At 31.7% G+C, this 21,980-nt stretch overlaps 2 protein-coding genes across 2 annotated transcripts; both read left to right on the top strand.

Moving 5' to 3' along the window:
• The first annotated feature begins 2,316 nt into the window (after nt 1–2,316).
• On the top strand, nt 2,317–12,771 carry LOC130440612 (trypsin-1-like). Its single transcript, XM_056773873.1, has 6 exons — nt 2,317–2,428; nt 4,637–4,808; nt 6,552–6,757; nt 8,645–8,838; nt 8,893–8,950; nt 12,614–12,771. The coding sequence occupies exons 1-6, from the start codon at nt 2,317–2,319 to the stop codon at nt 12,769–12,771; spliced, it is 900 nt and encodes a 299-aa protein (XP_056629851.1).
• Nucleotides 12,772–14,753: 1,982 nt separating this feature from the next.
• LOC130440784 (translation initiation factor eIF-2B subunit beta) lies at nt 14,754–20,309 on the top strand. Its single transcript, XM_056774110.1, has 7 exons — nt 14,754–14,923; nt 14,978–15,194; nt 15,662–15,801; nt 16,968–17,124; nt 17,256–17,450; nt 18,821–19,017; nt 20,213–20,309. Exons 1-7 carry the CDS (start codon nt 14,865–14,867, stop codon nt 20,283–20,285), a joined length of 1,038 nt encoding a protein of 345 aa, XP_056630088.1. The 5' UTR covers nt 14,754–14,864; the 3' UTR covers nt 20,286–20,309.
• Nucleotides 20,310–21,980: the final 1,671 nt, after the last annotated feature.

Raw genomic sequence — 21,980 nt, forward strand, 5'->3', positions numbered from 1 at the left:
CTTCATTATAATCTGTTGATCAACACCCATGATTCGCAACCATAGAAAAGTACTACGTATGTGTATGTTGTCTTGTTTAAGTCAACTCAATTGTTCCTAGATACTTGTTAAGATCTTTTTTTATTCCAAAGAATGTCATGAAACTGTAATTTCTTCATTAAATTGCTTCGTAAACACAACTAAAAGCTTTTGTAGAAATCAAAAATTACTGATGCTGTGAAAAATTTACTGCTAAATATACTTCATTTGAAACTGAAAACACTGCGTTATTAGGTGAACTGTTAAAACTGGTTTGTTTTAGAAGAATCGACAAAAGGCGTCTTTTCATTAGCCTTTCAATGATTTGTGGGTGGCTTTTGAAGTAGGCGTGAGTGTGTGTGATTCTTGTATTTTAAGTTCAAATATTGCTACTACTCTCTAACGCTCTTTGATTATTAATTGTGGCTGAGTTGTTGTGGCTTCTCTTTCATCGTTTCATTTCTTCTATCCCTCCTCCGGATATTGCATCATTAGAATGTGCGTTTTCATGCATGTGATCATTTAATAAGAAGAGAAAATCATTACATCATGAAAAAAATATAATTAATACCCATATCGACCATTTTCACGAATGGTACAACTTTCACCATCGAATTTGAATATTCATGTTTGGATAAAACTGTTTTTTGACGTAATTGTTCAAAATTACTTAGCAAATACAATGTATCATTTAGATTAAGCCTGCATCGAAAGATGCTAATTTAGGATGGTAAAGGGATAAATAACTATTTGCGAACTTTTAATAATTTAGTTTAAGACTAGCAATCATGGAACTAAAGCAAATCCTTTGTCCGGTTGAAATATTTTCGTTCACCTTGATATACCTGGTAAGAACTTTATTATATATTAAAGTCATTAAGTTTCGCCCAGAATTAATACTAAGAACTGGAAGAAGAAAGTCATCTTAATTTTATCAAATCTATAATTTACAAGCAGGATGAATACAATATAAATAATGGAGCTTCAATCATTTTTTGTTTAATCTGTAAAATCTAAGCTTCTAAATTCAATACCATATATTCGACATCTGAACATTATCAGTCAAAACACTTATTATTTGCAGACATTTCAATCCGACGCTGCTTTTAACAGACGATTTTTCGATACAGTTTTCAATACCTGCAAATGTAGTAAGTATATTCAAATTACGTTTAGATGAATATTGAATTCTATCATAACTACACAGGATCATAGGAATGTCCGTTTGGTAAACGAAATTAACACAATACAACTTTTTAAGAAGAATACTTAACCAGTACTTTTTTGATTTGAGGGGCCGTTTGTACCAGTAAATTATCCAATTTCTACTATAGATTTAGGTCTGTTGACGAAACTACTAAGCGTATGAAGTTGTACAATAAATTTTTCCAAAGACCACATTGGAAACTTAAATACCAATCATTTTACGTCGTTCGTTTCCTTTTAGATTTTTCATACTTGAAACTGAAATTTTAGCAGAAACGGAATGTTTATACTTGTAACAACTGCCAAATTACAAGAAATAATTAATAACATTTTCAGTCAATGCCTACTTTACTCGCTAAACTGTCTACAAGTGTATGGATTTTTTGTCCCTACACCTATCAACCACGACAAACTATTATTTCGTTCAGGACTCGAAACCAAGGATATTCAGATTATAAAAAATCTGTATTGGAATCAAACAGCACATATCCGATTTGGAGACATGAAAAGTCAGGACATAGGCATTACTAGGAGAGTTAGGCAGGGTTGCAATCTATCGCCGCTGCTGTTCAACTTGTACACAGAGCAAATATTTATAGAGGCGCTGGAAGAATGTGATAAGGGCATCAAAATTAACAGTGTACCAATCAACAATCTCCGCTATGTGAATGATACTGTCTCATTGGCAGATAACGTCGAAGTTCTACAGATGCTTCTCAATAGAGTAACTACAATACAAAAGCTAGACTTAGGATCAACAGAAAAAAAACCAAATTTATCTTGTTTAGTAAGATAAAGAGACAAATACGCTTCAAATACTTAGGATACCCAATAAATTATGAATGGAACCTTGATTTAGACATTAAGATCAGAATTGAAATGGCAAGATCCACATTCATAAAAATGAGAAACCTGAGCATTGGTACCCGATGGCGAACCACGAAATGTTCCGTACTCTCTACGCTGCTTCGCGGTGTGGAAGGGTGGACACTAAAAGTAGCAGCAATGCAAAAATTAGAAGCTTTTGAAATGTGACTGTATAGACGCATTTTACGAACTGACAGAGTAACCAATACGAAGGTACTGAGAAGAATGGTTAAAAATTTAGAAGTGTTTGTAAGTATTAAGCGTCTTACAGGACATATATTTCGGAACGAAAAATGCTACAGTTTATCGTGGAAAGCAAGAAAACAGGTAGGAGAGGGTTAGATAGAAAGAAAAAATTCTGTCCGAAAAACCTACGCGAATGGTTCCAAATACCAGAAGCTTCGAATATAATTCACGCGGCGCAAAATAGAGTCCATCAAATGATCAATATGAAATTTTTGAATAAATGTTGTTTTCTTAATTTGTGATGATAACCTTTTTGATTCTCCTGTATATTGCTGAAAATGTTTGTAACGGTAATACTTATACATCCAAACAAGTTGTTATTGTTATTTGTAAAATACAATAATTTCACCTTTTATTGTTATTCTTGTAATTTTTAACCATTTCAATATTATCCTAGTGATATTTTATGTTTTATGAAATAATTAAATTTACTTGATTCGAGTTCTCATTTTATTACGGAAATATTCAAATAAATTACACTCGTACATCAAAATAGCCGCATATATATTTTTTCAATTGCAACCATTTGTTTCCAACCTCTTGTAATTATAAAATATATTCAAAAATTATTGATTATTTAGATACACCCGCGCAATTACTCGTCAAGACAAACAATTGGCGTGAATCTATAGCCTAGTTTCATAAAACAACGAAATAAATCCCGGCCAAAGTAAATATGAGATACATTCAAATAATAAAGGTAAATAAGTCTGTCGACTAATACAACAAACAAGAATAACTTTTCACAAATCTCCCTTATTTCATCATTTCTCTTCTAGTCAAATAATTAGGATCCCGCTATTGATCTCAGCGTTCGAATTTCAATAGTTCTTAAAAGCCACTTAGTTATGGTGTTCTCTGTTCTGGTCTCTATCGCGATGCCTTTGTTGTTTGAGCTTTCACTTCTTTCTTTACATTTCTATTACTTGTTATGTTCGCTCCTAGATTTTGAATGACATCATTTTTTCCACACTCTGATCGTATATCTCGGTTCTCTGGATACTAAAAAAGATTTGGCATTACCAGTCAAACGCCAACATAATAACATAACCAGTCATAGGTTCGTCATTGCAACATCTTCAATAGCTTAAGCAAGCTTATAATTAGTGGAGCAATCAATTTATTCCCCAGATTTCTCTCCAGCGATTACCGGCTGTTTCTTAAACTCAAAAACATTTGCGTGGTAAACGATTTTCTTTGGTAAATGAGAGAAGAATTAGAGTGAATTCGGGGAATAACAAAATGATTGGCCATTGTATATATACTAAGTTGGAATTAAGTTGGAATTTGTAGATATATGTTGATAGAGTCTATTAATGAGTTTGTTATTTTTCTGTTTTATTATTTGACACCAGTAATTTTTCTGCCGATTTATTATGGCTAATATGAAAGTATCGTCTGTAAAAGTTATTAAAATATCATTATCCAATTTAGGAAAGTCATTCGTACACAAGAGATGTAAAAGATATCTTAACACAGTGACACTCCAGCAATATTTTTTTTAAAATCAGTAGAATCTCTTTGTATTGAATACCATTTACGATAAGACATTTTATATTTTTGTTTTCTTTCTAACAACTTTTGTACCATTTTCATAAATCTGTGATCCTGATCGATGGTTGAATCTAAGAAAAAAACTCATATGATTATAAAAAGAAACTTTGTGTAAGGATTTTCCTGGTTTAGGAATACCACAGTATGCTACTTATCAGATGAAAAGTGTATATTTTTTCTTTGTTGTTGCCAGTGAAGAGATTAAATCTAGTGGCTTTTCTATTCATATTTTCTTCATACTCTTTCATAATTTCGTTAGAAGATTTGATTTCGATATCTGATTCTTTTTTGCTCTTCCAAGGTCAATATCAGCATTATCTTAATTTTGCTGGGAAATGTCCTGTAGCTGATACTGAACGCACTATTTGCACTACCACTACAACAAAGCTGACAATTACGCTGTCTGACACGCGTTTCGATGAGTTATCGTCTGAACGTAAACTTTTTTGATTTGTGTTGGTGTAAATAAGATTTTCGGCATGAACATCACCGATGGTTCCAAAATCTTTACACTTTTATAAAATTAGTTGAAATCTATGAATTACTCAGACTAAGAGACATGCATAAACCCAATATAAATGTACCTAAAAAATTAAAACTCGTACAGTTACGTAACATCGAATTATAAACCGAAACCGATGTTTTATTTCTGGCGTCTACTGAATAAATATTTCATCGTTCTAAATTTTTCAACTGTATCATTGTTCGTTTCCTCTCATACATTTTTTTTACGATGTTATTTCAGAATGCGGGGTTCCCAACAGAGAAGCACGTCTTGTGGGCGGTGAATATTTAACAGGCCATGAATTTCCTTGGACTGCTTCTATACAGGTAAACGTCGATGGTAATGCTTCTTCCCTACCAGCTACACTGATTACTCCCAAATATTTGCTCACTTCTGCCAACAACGTTATTGGGTATGTGTATTATTTTTTGTTACTTACATCACATACAGGGTGTTTCAAAAAAGGGATCCCGTCTCTAGAATAGACAGAAAACTGAGAAATATTTGGGGTTTGCTCAGTAAAAAATTATACATATTTTTTACGTTTTTACCGCAACTACTGGCAACATTGTGATGAAGTTTTATACGAATATGTTTTGGAAGCTGATACATCCAATGAATTTATTTTTATGTCTGACTCACATAGAGGGCGCTAGTTACACGGTTCGTACCAAGTAGTAATGAATATAACTTTTTAAATATCAGATTTAGTAATAAAAAAGTGTACCTAAACAAGATTTAATTTTACACCCCAAAGCTACTCTTGATATAATCGATACTGCATAGCGTTTTCGAAATATTTTGATTTGAAAATTATGAAGTAATAAAAGATGCTGGTATAAAGTATTGTAAAGTTATTAATTATTATTATTATTATTATTATTATTATTAATTATTTATTCGTTTCTTGTAACATTTCACAAAAATCCAGTCTAATTAGTATGAGATCTTGTCCAAGAGCTCTTGCTACACAATCTACCAGTTAAAGTGGATTTCTGTGAAAAATTACAAGGACAGCCCTCACTCCAAATTTTTTGAAATGTGTAACATTTACAGTCAAGGTTAAAGTTAAGTAACCATTTTTCGAATCGATGGATTGGTAGAGGTACAGAAGTTCTGATTCATTGGCCTCCTTGGTCATGCAATTTTAATCCCTTGGATTACATAGCTTGGTCGTATCTTGGAGAAAAAGTTTATGCTGCAGAGGTAAATTCACCTCAAGAATTCAACGTCACTTTAATGCCTTATAGCTGACTCCCAACCGTTTAGAAGATTAATGAATTCTTTAGAGAAAAGGATAGACTTGTATATTCGTAAAAACTGAGCATTTCGACCACCTTATCTAATTGAACTATTTAATTAATACATTTATCATAACTTCATACCAGCATCGGATAATTTTCAAATCAAAATATTCCGAAAACGGTACACAGTATCGAGTTTTATCAAAAGTACATTTTTGGTGTAAAATTGAACTATATTCAAGTTCATTCCAAATTTTGCTTAATAAATCCAATTTTGAAAATGTTATGTTCAATACTACTTGGTACGAAGCCTGGAATTAGCGCCCTCTATAAGAGTCAGATAAAAAAAATTCAATGGCTTTTAAAACATATTCGTTTAAAATGTCTATGGCGTTACGAATTTTTTTTTACTGAGCAAACCCCAAATATTTTTCAGTTCTCTATTTTTCCTAGAGACTTGATCATCTTGAAACACTCTCAAATAGAACTAACGTGAGAAGTTAGAAGATAAATAAATAATTATAAGGACAATAAGTATTCATAATTATATATTTTGCAATAATTTACAAACTTTATAAGAGATTATTTTGATCGGGACTACCGTATGGAAAAAATGTTAAAACAAAAGTTGTAGAGAATTTAATGTTTTACAATATTGATAAGAAATACAAATAGCATAAAACCTATAGGAAACGATTTATTTGCAAAAAATCGATTTTTTTCACTTTTGATCCCCGATTTTTGAAGTTGCTCACATCGAATTATATGTGAGTTTTGAGAGGAGTTTTAGAATGTCAAATGAACATTTTTTAACGACTTTAGAGCTGGGTATCTCGATTTTCCTTAAATGACTGGACTATATTTGGAAATTAAGCAATTGAAAATAAATATTCATGTGGATGTTCTTTTAGAAAAACACCCCTGCAAGTAAAAATAATAGTCGGACAAATAGACAAATGCTTTCCTGATATAACTTCATCAACTATGAGCGTCGATAGAATTGTTATTCATCCGGATTATAATCCAGCCTCAAAGGCTCATGATATCGCCCTTCTAAGGTTAAGCACACCTGTCGTAATAGATAGAAGAGTTTCACCAATTTGCTTACCATCGACGAGTAAGTATTAATAAATTATTATACCTGTAGGAGCCCAAATAAATTTTTTCACTTTCTTCAAGTCTACTAATTACTATAGTTTAACAACAGTCACTATGGGCACTAGCGGATTCCATGTTATATTATTACAGTGAGTTTATAAAGTAATGACTTGAGCTTTAATTTTTAAAACCAGAAGAATGTTTTTTATGCAGTACTAATTTGAATCCGGAAAATGGCACTCTACGGTATCTTTGTACTTAACAATACTCTTAAATTCTCCCTCTTATTTCTTACGCCAGTCGAGAAACATCGCATATTCTTTTTCGTAACTTTTCAAAGACTCAATTTGAATAATTTGCCCTTCTGCTCCCACACTTCTCTCGGCAATTTTATTTGAATTATCAGCCATTATTTCGGAAAATATTTTTTGTTTTCACAAAAATTCAATATGTCTGCCTCTGTTCACAATATTACATTAGTGACTGTAAATTTTTATTTTGGTAATTTATACTTTCGCGGTCCCCTCGTTTTTTGGCTCTAAAAAATCGTCCGATTTCGATTAATTTCTTTTTAAAATCTTCGGTTTTACGGCGGATTTACGAAAAAAATTATGGGAATAAAAATATGGAAACTTATAATATATAATAGCATATTTTGTTACTAGAAGTAGAAGGCACTGGCGAGGTTGTTTAAATTGGGCGAAACATATAATGGGTCTTTTGCTCCAAGTGACATATACCATTTTTTCTTCAAGCGTAAAAATAATAGGGTAGAGTACCATTTCTGTGGCGTCGCAATTTAACATTAATTATGCCAAAATGAGTCGAAAATGAAGAATGAAATTTTTTGATATCTCGCTTCGTTTTCGAGATATCGATATTTAAAGTTATAATCAAACGTTAGTTCAAAATTCGCTTTATTGAATAGATGGCGTTCAATACTTCGTTTCAAATGAATATTTTATCACTTCAAAATCAATATGAGTCTTGGACCTCAATAAACAAAAGATTTTTTATTTAATTTTTATATTATTTACCCTGATACTCCAAAATTATATTGGAAAAAACAGATTTTTATAGCAAAATGAGCCATTTTTGAAAACTTCCATCCCTCTGTAGCCCCCCATAAGAAAAAAAAATAATAATATAAAACTAAAATAATCCTCATGCGAAAAAAACTTTTTACACTAAAAGTGCACCACGAGAAGGTTAGGTTAGGTTGATATATACAAATATTAAATAAAAATAAATTTTTCCAACTTCAAGTATCGATATCTCCAAAACAAAGCGAGATATCGAAAAATTTTATTCCTCATTTTCGACTTATTTGGAGTCGATTTACAAAATGGGAAATCTAAGCGCCACGGAAATCGTACTCGTGCCAAATAATACATTTAAATTCTTCTATTCTTGAGATATTTTTAGAATACATTTTTCAAAACTGCCAAACATCAAATTAAATAAAAATTAAACGACATCTCCTGTCTACTTGGTTACAACGCCCATAATAAGACGTTGCTATTGTTTCTCATTATTTTGTTACTACTATAATAACGAGCGTTCATTATTTCACTAGTAAAACAATAGGTTATTTCTACGATCTGAGTTACCGTAAATAATATAGATATTATTATACGCTTGAAGAAAAAACTATTTTCCCTTTGATAACTAGTTAACACAATATAACGTTACTACAGATCTCTGGACCCTTCTATAATCAATTTGAATTGATTGTTAACTCTATTTCCAAAATAATACCCTTATTATGGTGATATTTGATTTAAATTCTATAACTTATAGCCTCAAATTTTCCTGAATAATTTCTGTATTGGAGGTGGCTCATTTGAAACTAAAACATTTTCCAATATTTGAAAGGAATTCCAATGTAAATTGAATGCTTTTTTAGATTACGAATATACAAGTCAAGTAGGAATTGTATATGGATGGTCAGACGCTGGCAACTCATCTTGTAGAGCAAGAAAATTAGCCCTGCCTATTTTGAAAGAGCAGGATTGTGTAAAAGGAGTTCGTGAGGCTCAATACATCACGAGCGATAAAGGATGCTTGGGAGTAATTGGATCTATCAATCCTATATGTGAAGTAAGAGTAATATGAAGTGTAATCAATGATATCGTGTACCTTTACTTGTTACAGAATGATTCTGGTACGGCGGTTATGCATAAATCGAAGACAGGAATTTACGATTTAGTAGGTAAGATACGTTTTCGTTTTCCTTGAAAGTGAAAATATTTATTCACCAAATCACTCGGGTGTATCGTTGGAGTGTTCTGGAGCACCTACTCCAATAGCTTAATATGTATAGCTCTTTTAGTGACAGATCCGTTATGTGGTCGTATTTTAGATAACAAAGCACTCAATAGTAGGAGGATGGTTCATATATAAACCGGAGCTTTTGAATAAACGCGCGAAAATTTTAGTATTGTAATATTGGCTGTACTGTTCAGTTACGAATCGTAGTATGGACCGCGTAACATCGCTTTTCAGTGTACTTACAGCCTTCAGCGAAAAGGTGGTACCAGTTGTGCAACGCATCATTCTTTTTTGGTCTAAGGTAGGTAATGTAAAATCCGCGGAAATTGCTGAAGGATTGGATATCAACGTAGTTAGTATTGAGTAAATAATTTATTACCGCGAAATGTCAACCAGATGGGTGCCAAGAATTCTGATTGACTTTAAGGAATCAAATACATCCATGAACGCAGCATATTAATCTAATTTGAGAAAAGGCTCGACAAAATCATTCGAGATGTGCGCCTGTTTCATGACAACGATCCAGTGCTTAGCTTTCAAAGGCTACTGTATGGGGATGGTTCCAGAAGTACCTGGCTCAACAAAGAAAACTCAGAAATTTTAGAAAAAAAAATGAATTAATTTCTCAACGTAATCTCCTTTTAGCTCCATATACTTTTCCCAGCGATGTTCAATGAGTTTGATACCCTTTTTATAATAAAAATTGTCAAATTCTTCAAAGTAGTCATTAACAGCTCTTTTGTTTCGGGTGTGAAGTGAGGAACCCACGTTTCATCCATGGTTATAAATCAGCGTTACATTGTGAGCAAACGTGGCACCTATCTTACGCACAGCTTTCTGATATCCAAATTTTCAGTTAATATGCGATGTACCGAACTTTCTGAAATGCCTAGCTCGCGTATTTTCAGTGGACGATCATCCAGTATCGCTTTGTGGATTTTCTTTTCTGCAGTCGTCACCTCATTTGGTCATCCACTGAGAAGCTGGTCTTCGCAGGTCGTATGGCCTCGTTTGAACTCTACTACTAACGCCTTTCAAATAAAAGTATTGTATCATATAACAATGACAATTTTTTCCATGTTTACAAATTCACTGAAAACGTTCATTATTGATGACTGCCAAACACTAAACAACGTGGCGTCTTCAAATTAGAAGCATATGCTGTATAGATTTCGTACTTTCTAGTACGCTGGTATTTTTCAAGCAGCTACCGCCATCTGCCATCTCTAGGTCAGGCCAGGTATACGAATGTGGCATAACAGAGATTGAATACCTATCATATAGCCCTAAATTTAACAGCGACGATGAAATTAATCAGGCAGGTTACGAACACTTCGACTATAAAGAACATATTTTTATAGTGGTATGGAAGCATTAGACAGACGTTCTGAAAAGTGTGTGGAAATAAAGGTAGAATATATTGAGAAATAATCACAGTCTTTTTTATTTTTGTCCTTTTTTCTACGTTAGACTAAGAATTGGTAGACCGCAATACGTATTTCCATATACAGTGCTTTTCAGATAAAAGTATCCACCTTTAATAACTTTTGTAATACTGGTATATAGAAAAAATCCAAAAACACGTCAATTTATGTTGGAAGGGGCAAGCATTATGGCTTATTTAAACTTACTGGAAAAGCCACCCCCTCACCCCTAGCAGCATCCCCTTTATTTTTTTAAATTACTTTTCATATTTTTTATGTAAAATTTAGATACTCCTCTTTGAGCTGATTTCAAAAATGTATAATACTTGTAGGTTAAAGTGGTTAGTTTATGAGATAAACAATTTTTCTTTTAAGAGCACAAATTTTATTTATTATTTACTTTCACCTTATTTGCCTGTACTAAAATGGGTTGTACAACAGTTCAAACTCTTTAATCTTTTTAACTGTGCTATTTATTATGAAGTTACAATAAGTGTTCAAAATGAGTACCATTCACTTCCATACAATGGTATAATCTATTTTGAAATGCCTCTCTGACATTGCTTAATACGGCTGGATTTAATTGTCGACATTCATTTTCTATCCTCTCTCGTAAATCATCCAGAGATTCTGGTTGGGTAGCATAAACTTTTGTTTTTAAATACCCCCATAAAAAGAAGTCTAGGGGTATTATATCCGGTGACCTAGGTGGCCACTCCATCATCTGCCCCCTTCTACCTATCCAACGAGCGGGGAATGTTTAAAAATTGTCGGACAGGCGTAGCATACTGTGGGAGAGCTCCGTCTTGTTGAAATACCAGTAAATCTTCGGAAAGGTTATCATCATTTTTTATTATTATTGTAATACGTGGGTCAACCCCTTCCCTGAGTAACTCAAGATATGATTCACCATTTAAATTTCCGTTGATGAAGAAAGGTCCGACAATGTGGTCACCTAGGATACCACACCAAACGTTTAACTTTTGGGGATGTTGTGTATGGAATTCACGCATAATATGTGGATCACTTTCAGCCCAATATCTACAATTATGCCTACTTACTAAGCCATTTAATGACCATGAGCATTCATCAGAAAAGCAAATATTGTTTAACAATTGTGGATTGTTATTGATAATTTGCGTCATTGATTCGCAAAACTCTAGACGACGATCAAAATCATCTTCATTCAACTCGTGCACCAACTTAACTTTGTATGGGTGGTACTCGAATTTATGTAGAACTCGGAAAACTGTAGAAGACGAAACACCGATCGGTCTACTTATTATTGACAACGATTGGGGTGGTTGAGCCTCTAAGCTGACTTGCCCTAAAATTGCCACTTGGATTGCTTCGTTATTTACGAGTCCCTCTCGCTTATGCACTTTATTGCAAACAGACCCTGTTGTGGTAAAGTTTTCCATCAGTTGAATTACATACTTATGAGTTACATGTCTTCCGTCATGTAATTCGTTAAATATTCTAGCAGCAGCTCTTGCACAATTATTATTTTGGTAGTATAAACCTACAATTTCAATTCTTTCTTGCAAAGAGTAAACCATTTCAGAGAAACAAAATAAATAATGTATCAAATTACACTATCAATATTGACTACAAATTCTAGATGACAATGTCAAACTTTAATAAAAAGTAGAGTTTTTTGTTGTTTGGATTTTTTAAGTAGAATAAATAGCACAGTTAAAAAGATTAAAGAGTTTGAACTGTTGTACAACCCATTTTAGTACAGGCAAATAAGGTGAAAGTAAATAATAAGTAAAATTTGTGCTCTTAAAAGAAAAATTGTTTATCTCATAAACTAACCACTTTAACCTACAAGTATTATACATTTTTGAAATCAGCTCAAAGAGGAGTATCCAAATTTTACATAAAAAATATGAAAAGTAATTTAAAAAAATAAAGGTGATGCTGCTAGGGGTGAGGGAGTGGCTTTTCCAGTAAGTTTAAATAAGCCATAATGCTTGCCCCTTCCAACATAAATTGACATGTTTTTGGATTTTCTCTAAATACCAGTATTACAAAAGTTATTAAAGGTGGATACTTTTATCTGAAAAGCACATAAGTGTGTGTGTGTGTGTGTGTGTGTGTGTGTGTGTATGTGTTTTTGATCAGTTAAGTGGTATTATGTATGCCGACCTTACTGTTTCACATTTTGTATTTTCTAGGTATTCTTGGAGACAAAAACGATTGCGAAGGTATTGGTGCTGCTCTATATGCAGACGTGAAAGCTAACTTGAATTGGATATTAGAAAATACGAAGGATTATTGTAATTGCAGAAAACTTAATTTGCCTGTATCTATAACGTCGTTACGATTATTTTAAAAATGATATCAATTGTTTCTTATTCACTTATATTATCTATTACTACTATAAGTTTATATTTCAATTATATATTTGTTCTAAATAAACGTTTAATAAACATTTTATGAAAAAGATAAATTTCATTATTGATAAATGAGGTTCAGGAATAGTAGTGATAAAACACACAATAAAAATGATTTAACAACTGAGGATACATAAAATACATAAATAAAAAATTTAACTGATGTTTTCTTTAAATCTAAATTAAGCAAGCGTTCCCAAGTACGAAGAAAAAGTTATTTCTATATAAAAGTTATATAAACTGGGACTTATAATAAGAATGAATTAATAATATGACCCCAAAAATACGAAATCATCCTCGTCGTCAGAATTCAAGCCCCAACATATTCATGAACTTGTTAGACTGTTTGTGGATTGTTTTTGGGGAGTCTTTTTGGCTTTACAACCACTTTACACCTATACTATAAAATATTTTGTACAAAACTCTACATCTTATTGTTCTGCTTCGAAAAGTACATGGACTCCTCCTAAAGAAGGCTATTTTTTGGGGGCTCTTGTGTCCCAGTTCCCTAAGTGTTAGTACTACCTCTTCAAAGTACTTGAGCCTTTTAGTGAAATGGGTAGAACAATCGCAAAGTAGATGCTCTGCTGTTTCCATGGCTTGCTCTCAGAATCTGCAATTATCATCCTCTGCTATGCCCATCGTCTTAAAATGGTATTTGACGAGGCAGTGACCTGTCAGAAGACCGACCACCAGTTTTATGTCATTTCTGATTAACATAAGAAGCTTTTCAAATTTAACTGATATGATTTGGATTGTGTTAGGTCTCCAGTAAGAGTCTATTAGATTATTTAGCCTTTCATTTAGTTTCTTATTGATTTGGAATCTTGTGAGGCCATAGAAGGGCTGTTGTCCAAGGTATGGAATCGTTACTTCTTTTTTGGCAAGGCTGTGTACTTCCTCATTTCCTAGTATACCCTGATAGCCTCTAAGCTACATTAGGGTTACTTTGCTTTTGTTAGCTAGTGCTTTTGAGAGTTTGTTTACACTATCACACTAGTTTAACTGTGCATTCAATAGCTTTCGGGACCTTCAAGGCTGCTTGACTATCTGAGAGAATGTAGATGTGCTTTTTAGAGAAGTAGTTTTTGATTTCATGCCGTGTGCATTCGGGCAGAGATTATACCTTCACGCTTGCGCATTACTAGCACTACTAGATCACCCGCGTAGCCTAGAACTGTAAATCCAGCGCTGTTGAGTATAGTGAGAATTTTGTCCACTAACAATGATCAGTAGAGGTGACAAGACTACGCCTTGCAGAGAGCCCTTGACAGTAGTAGCAGTGGAAGTTTCCATTTATTTCTGCCGTTACTATACAATGTGGTAGCATCGCCTTGATCTATTTTAGAATGGGGATTTCCACTTCCCATTCTTCTAACGCCATTTTGATGGACTGATCTGAGGTGTTATCTAAAGCTCCTTCTATATCGCTGAAGGCTACAGAGCAATATCTGTGCTGGCAATAGTTTTTCCTGTGTCTTCAGCTAAACCACTACTTACTTTCCTAACAATTATTAATTTCTTCCAGTTCCCCCACTTCTTTTTTCATTGATATGTTCACATCCAAGTTTATTAACGTACGACGAAGGATGCCGGCTTGCTTTTCAACAATCCTTTACGAGTCTTGAGAGTCTAGAAACTTCCTTTAGGTATCATTTTGCTGTTCATTTGTACATGAAAATACAAGAAGCAAACCATTCACAATGAGCTTGGTAGTGATGGCAAGAACGAAACCAGTTTATGAGAAGAAAGTTAAGAATTTCAACAAAACAAAATTCCGGAAATATTGAATGGAATGAAGAAATTTTTACAAACCGTGTGTAGTACCATATTTTATTCTCACGATATAACAATCTTTTCATTTAACAATAAAAAATATAGCACTCGAGCCAGGTACTGTCAAGGTGGAGGCCGAATTTCTAATTAAAGAAGAAGTAGGAAGAAATTTTTAACCTAAGTTATTTTGACGAAAATATTAAGTTCTTGTTTGCTCAATTTTTATTTAATAAAATTTGTTTATTCAGAAATCACTATGCAAGAAAAAGATAATTTAAGAGATGTCAGTAATCTAGTCAGTGATATCAAACATAAGTATGGATGATGTAATGTTTAATAACCATATGTAAAATGTTATATTTTTTTCAGAAAAATATTCACATCTGTTGATATCGCATTGAGGACAGAAAATCTACTAGAAAATCTTATTTCTCAGCAACAATGGAAAAGTGCAAAAGAACTAATGAACTTAGTAATTTTAAGAATACGATTCATTAGAGATGCTTTACCCACAGAAGCAACAGCTACTAATATTATGAGACATATTTTAAAAATTATCAGGGAAGAATATGAATCAGCATCAAAAGTAAATATATATTTTTTTAAAGATATATAATTCATTCCATCTTAATCTGTTTATACAATATAAATTGTCAATATACGACATGAATAATTAATGTTCACATTCCAGTGTCTATATTTTTCATCTACTACTTTTCCATAAAGTTTATAGATATTTAACACAACTAAAATTGAAATTTTCTTAAAATAATCTTTATCCAATTGAGATCTTTTAATTTAATAAGTTCATTTTGAATCTATCAATAGAATAGACTAGTATTTTGTATTTTTCAGAAATTTTTGAAAATACACAGTTCAGTTTTATATTTAGATATTTGTACGAAAACCTTTAATATCATATTTCCTATCCTTTGACTAGTACTGCATCCTTTTATATTTAGGATACAAATAGTATCAAACTTTTTTCATATCAATGCCGTCAATTTGATGAATGATTTAACATGTAATTTTATCCTGATATTTACATTACAGAAAAAAGGAGAAGGGCAGTCATTACATCAGTTAGTGACCTCCCAAAATAATGATAGATTGGATTATTCAGAGTCATTAAGTAGCTTAAAAGCGAATTTGCTAGATCACTTAGGAGAGTATAAAGTTGAAATAGAATCAAGGTATGTTTCAGTGCCATAACAAAAATACTGTAAAGTGAGGTGTCTTCTGACAATTTTTGAGTTTTTTTTAGATAACTACATTATTTATATTAAAAAAAACTGTAGTTGTATGTATTATCAATGGACATGATCCTATGATTTTTTATATTACCCTCCACCAGCAGTTGTTTTTAAAAAATTCCTTTTGAACTTCCATTTTTTAGGTGACTTCAGACAAGAATTAAAAATGGTGCAAATGTAATTTTAAACTCATATATAGACGAATTTTGACACTTGTAAGTTGTAAGTGCTAAATACATATATTTAGAGATATATACAGTAATTTTTTATTTGTACAGTTCATAATTAGTTTTGTACTCTATCACAGTATTTACATCCACGTTTGCAGACGATCTTAGGTTTCCTGGGATCATCAATGAAATTGGATTCATAGTAATTTACCATATTTTCAGCTGGCACACCTTCAACTGACTTCAGCTCTAAAAAATATTCATTGATAGTCGTGTGATTTACCGCAGCTCTACTTCTCTTAATATTTTGAGCTAATCTAACAGTAAGAAATAGATTTCAAAAGAGGAAATTATTGCCATATGTTGTTCTGAGCAGATTATATGGATAATAAAATAACTTTAACAAATTTCTTCTTTCGTGAGTGTTGTCTGCCCGCCATGTTTCTTTGGTTGAGAGTCCTTCATTAATTGTGGACTTTGGGATATTATAACGTTCCAATGCTTTTCTACAGCTCATTTGGCCATTTGTAACTTTCGAAAGAGCCAATTTTAATTTTTTCTTGTCATAATTTCGATAATTTTTAAACCCTAACGTCTCCACTTTGGTCGATTTTGCATTTAGAATCCTGTAAAAAAACTGAGATATTTTTTCACTTCCTATTCGCTGCAAAGATTATTAAAACATCGTGTTACAATACAACAAAGAGAATATTATCAGGTAAAACTTACAGTCATTACTTATGGCAACAAACTGCCACCTTACCTCTAACAACTATAAACAAAGATTCATTTTATACTCAGAATTAGATATTATAATTTGAACCGACGATTTAGTCGAAAATGTAGGACAACTACACAATGTCTGAAAGCACCCACACTGTCCAAAGACACCTCACTTTAGAGTACCGTTTACTTACTACTCAAATATAATTTTAGTTCTGAAAATATAGCAGCGCAGGCTTCTGAACATATTCACATGGATGAGATGATCATGACTGTTGGAAAATCCAATACTGTAAAAAAGTTTTTAAAAAATGCTGCTAAAGACAGAAATTTCAAAGTTGTAGTGGTCGAAGGGGCTCCATTCTATCATGTAAGAATATATAAACTTTTAATATTTAAATAGATTTAGCTTGCAAATTTGTTAACAATCAAATATTTTTTCACAATATCTCTAAGGCAATAATTGATATGAAGGCCATAATTACTGTAACCAATTTTTAGGGCCACACAATGGCTACAAGTTTAGCAAAGAGTGGCATTCAGACCATTGTGATACCAGATTCAGCAATTTTTGCCATGATGTCTAGGGTAAACAAAGTGATAATTGGTACCCACACAGTTTTGGCAAATGGTGGATTAAGAGCTGCTAGTGGTATACACGCTGTTGGTTTAGCAGCTAAACAATTTTCAGTTCCAGTAAGTTGAGTGCAATAATATCCCTCTATGTATAATATTAGTATTGTAATTTATATTTTTGATATTGTTACTAATACTTCTGGTGTAAAATTTCTAGCAACAACATTTTGTAATTTGAGTGTAATTAGTATAAAATGAAGATAACTGGAAAGACGAGATCCCAGTAAAAAATGAATGAATACAATTATTTTTCATAACATTAAAGTGTAGAACAATGAATTTATATATATAGTAGAGTGATTCATTTCCGATAATTTTTTTTTCAGTGCTCCAACCAAATATTAATCTACATATAGAAAAAAAAAATTCTCACCAAATTTGAACTCTTAATATGAATTTAAGTCCTAATATTCAAGTCAAAACAGATTATACTAATTATAGAAGTATTTATTCTTTTTCAAGTATTGTTTTTGTAATATTTTTCGAAAGGGATTATTTCTAACGGTTGAAAATTTGGGATGCAACTTATTTGAGTTGAACACAAACAGAGTCAATTCAACATAAGTAAGCTACCACAAAGTAATTAAATAAATTTTTTGTAATTTTATATTAACCGGGGGGGGGGCTTTATAAGGGATGAAATACATCAAGCAGGGTTGAAAAATTATAAATACTATATTAAACCATCAAACAACTTTTATTCAAACGTCAAAAGTATTTTTCTACTCATTAAACGCTTATAATTATAATTTTATGGATTTTTTGTAATAAAGGTTAGTTTTCACCCCTAAAAGTAATAAGCACATATCGACATAAGATGGATTTTGAAGATAAGGGTAATTTAAGCTCAATTCCAAATTTTAATGCAAATCGATCATGGTTCATGGAAATCAGAGATAATAATATAAGTGAAAGTTTTATGTTCAAAAAACAGTGTTTTCAAAATGTATATCTGTGTTTTCCTATTATTAGGCAAATCATTTGAAATATACTCCTTGGACTGCTTGACATAAAGCAAGACAATCTGCAATATAATACAAGATGCAACATATCCTGATCAAAAGCATGTGCAAATGAAGCTCAGCTGATCGATACCTGCAAGATCTCACAATTGCACCTTTATCAAATTCATCTTCTGCAATAAATTTCAACCTGATAATTTCATATATTTGTTTTAAATATTTATTTGTAAATGGATAGATAGTCCCATGTAGAAAGTAAGAAGCAAACAAAATTGTTACTTTGGGTTAGTGGCAGTATTGACACGAGCCTTGCATATTCTTCAATAACTTGCAGTTTAATCATACGTAAATCCTGAAGTAACAATAAAAAAATTGCAATTTTCATTGTTCTCTAGGTGATTTGTACTTGTCACTTATTCAATCCCTTTCAGTTACTTATTTCTGTCATATATGCTATTGTACTTTCAGGTTATGGTACTCTCCCATATGTACAAATTTACTCCAATGTATGTAGTATCTAATAACAATGATACTTTCAACATTTGTGCATCTCCAGCTGACATCATTCCACAATCGGCTGGAAAAATTCTTAACACTGTAGAAGTTTACAATCCAGTATTTGACTATGTTCCACCAGAATTGGTCACACTATTTATTTCTCATCAGTGAGTATTCTCAATAATTATATCATATATTTTTAGGTAGGTATATGGTTTGGTTTAACAACATTTAAAAATCTAAAATCAAATCACTAATAATGATAGAGAATATAACATAGAAAAGCTGATGTAGATAACAATTAAAAGATAGAGACAAAATATACTGAAAAAATAAAAGTGGAAAAACAGAATCATGATCAGGAAAAATTTAAAAAGCAGAATGTAATGGAAAAGATTGTAAAATGGAATAGAAAGAGAATTAATGAAAAGAAATGGTGTATTGCTGACTATTGGGAAATGTAGAAGTTACAGGCAGTAAAAAGAGTAACCAATTAAAATAAATATATAGAGAGAAAAGAGAATGCAAAAAAGTCACAAGAAACAGTAAAAATCTATAGCGAATTCAGGAAAAAATGTAAAAAGTAGAATGCGAGGAAAATATTGTAAAATGAAGTAGAAAGACAATTATTCAAAAGAAATAGTGGATCACTGACTATTGAGAAATATAGAAGTTAGGAGCAGTGAAAAAAGAGTGAACAGGTGAAATAAATATATAGACGGAAAAGAGAGTGCAAAAAAGTCACAAAAAACACTAAAAATCTTTAGCAGATCCAGAAAAGAATGTAAAAAGTAGAATGACAGGAAAAGATTGTTTATTGAAATATAAAGGGAATTATAAAATAAATATAACATAGTATGCTGTGGAAAATCATGAAGTAATATTATTACCATGATAAAAGATGAATATTGATAAAAAAGGGGGAGGAATACTACAAGAAAACTGAGTATAAAAAGGGGAGCAAAACCAAATCACAAACCAAAAAAGGTGATCCAAGAGTTACAATGGAATAGCTTTATTTAGTGAGCCATATAAAATCCTTCCATAGAGATTTGACAGATCAACAGTAGAACAGGTCTTTAAAATAAAAAGAATTTATGGAAAAAACTATGAACAAAATGTCAAATCAATTAAACTATTACTATTATAGGTATCGTTTTAGAAGTGTTACTCCCTCTGATGGGTCTTGGAGTAATAAAGTCATAAATTTCAGTTAAAATTTTGATAAATTTCCAAATTGGTCAAAATGTCAAAAGATATTTCTATCAAAAAAGCATAATTAATTGAAATAGGCCATGATTCAAGAATGATATATTCAAAAAATTGAAATAAACTTGAACTATGTTTATTTTTGTGTTTCAGGGGTGGAAATGCGCCATCATACGTTTATAGATTATTATCAGAATTGTACCATCAAGATGATTATGATATATGAAAATAAATGTACATTTTTTTTTAATTTTAATATGTTTTATTTCATAATTAATCTGTTTTTTTACTTTTTCTTCTTCCCCTCTTATTTTTTTAAAAACCACACAAAATTTAGAATATTTTGAAATATAAAACATTTTTAATTTTCTTAATTTTATAGATATAGAGGATGTCACGCATAAAAACCAAAAGCAGAGATGTATAAATTTTGTCTCAGACTGTCTGCTCCAAGAAATTTTGTTTCTCATTGTAGGCCTTCAAAATTCAGAATCAACTCGAAAGTCTTAGTCATGGAGTTCATTATTTTGGACCCAATTTCATAATGTAATGTTCTATGTCTATTCAAAGTATAAAGACAAGAAATTTATTTATACACTAACACTAAAGTATTCATTAACACTTCTACCAAGCACTATCGGTATCATAAAATTTTGTTTCAGATTGTCTGCTAATGAAATTCCTTCTCCGACTATTCATTTCCATAACATTTCGCTTCAAGCTGTTAGTCTTATATAATGTCTTCTCCGTATGTTCCTATCATAAAATTTGTCCCTTATTGTTTCCTTCAAGAAACTTTGTTTCTCATTTTATGCCCCCAAAATTGTACTTCGGCAGATTCAACTCTTACTTAACGGAATTTATTTATACTAACACTAAAGTATTCATTATCCCCTACCACTTACTACTAAACACTTATCTAATTTATCTGAATTCACTATTTGGTTTATTTTTCACTATTACGATATATTCATTATGGCAACAAATTATCTACTGTCTCCGACTGTTGGAGACTTATTTATATATACCCTAACTATGCGATTAGGAAACCTCCTCCGATGTTATTCCACAGTTTCCTTCGCAAAAACCTAACACAAATAGCATATCCAATGTTGGCTAAATCAGAACTTTCCATTGATTTAAAAAAATATGAGAATTTCATCACAAGAGTTGGATTGCAAATTTGATGTATATATTAATAACTAACTCTTGACTATTGTATAAATATCATTGATCAAAACAAGCCTTTGGTTATTTATATACACTGTCTCACTTTACATAATTTTTAATTTTCTATAAATAAACGAAAAGGCTTAAGAAATTGTCTCTATAAACAATACAAAGAAATTGCCGCCGTATAAAAAATCATTAGTTGAAGTAGTAAAAGATCCACAATAGTGGAAACAAGTATTAAATCAATCAATCTCTTAAATTTTGGCTGTCAATTATATTAGAGAATAATTCCACCCACAGCTATGGGAAAGTTGAAAACTGTAGTGTAAAAAATGAACGGTGTAGTTGTATTACTATAGTAGTAACAGTTGCTGCGAGTATAGTTGCATATTGTTTAACTTATAAATTAATTGTGCACAATACAATCTTTATTCGGGTACTACTAATAATATGAATTAATATAACGAATGCATCATGTACTTGAATCTATACAGGGTGTCCTACATAAGAACCGACACAGTGTTAGCACGTACAGAGGAGCCCCGAAAGGTTAACTACTTTCTCTTCTCGGTAATAATTTAAGGAAAAGTATTAGTAGTAGTAATAACGCATTTTTAGTAAAAAATGCGATAAAATTGTGAATAATACCTTTATTATTCAGTTTCATTGGCACCTGACTTATTAAGATATTTAGTGGAACGCCTCCTCAATGATTGCTAGAATGGTTATGGGCGTTAAATGGAACATA

Source organism: Diorhabda sublineata, chromosome 2 (assembly GCF_026230105.1).
Source record: "Diorhabda sublineata isolate icDioSubl1.1 chromosome 2, icDioSubl1.1, whole genome shotgun sequence".
Lineage (NCBI taxonomy): Eukaryota > Metazoa > Arthropoda > Insecta > Coleoptera > Chrysomelidae > Diorhabda > Diorhabda sublineata.

Bases quoted from the DNA above. Each gene is read 5' to 3' on its own strand.
- LOC130440612 (XM_056773873.1), top strand. From the start codon at position 2,317: ATGGTTAAAAATTTAGAAGTGTTTGTAAGTATTAAGCGTCTTACAGGA. The intron at 4,809-6,551 runs GTATGTGTATTA...ATGTTCTTTTAG, and splicing joins TCTGCCAACAACGTTATTGG to AAAAACACCCCTGCAAGTAA. The intron at 8,951-12,613 runs GTAAGATACGTT...TGTATTTTCTAG, and splicing joins AGGAATTTACGATTTAGTAG to GTATTCTTGGAGACAAAAAC.
- LOC130440784 (XM_056774110.1), top strand. From the start codon at position 14,865: ATGCAAGAAAAAGATAATTTAAGAGATGTCAGTAATCTAGTCAGTGAT. The intron at 17,451-18,820 runs GTAAGTTGAGTG...TTGTACTTTCAG, and splicing joins CTAAACAATTTTCAGTTCCA to GTTATGGTACTCTCCCATAT. The intron at 19,018-20,212 runs GTGAGTATTCTC...TTTGTGTTTCAG, and splicing joins ACACTATTTATTTCTCATCA to GGGTGGAAATGCGCCATCAT.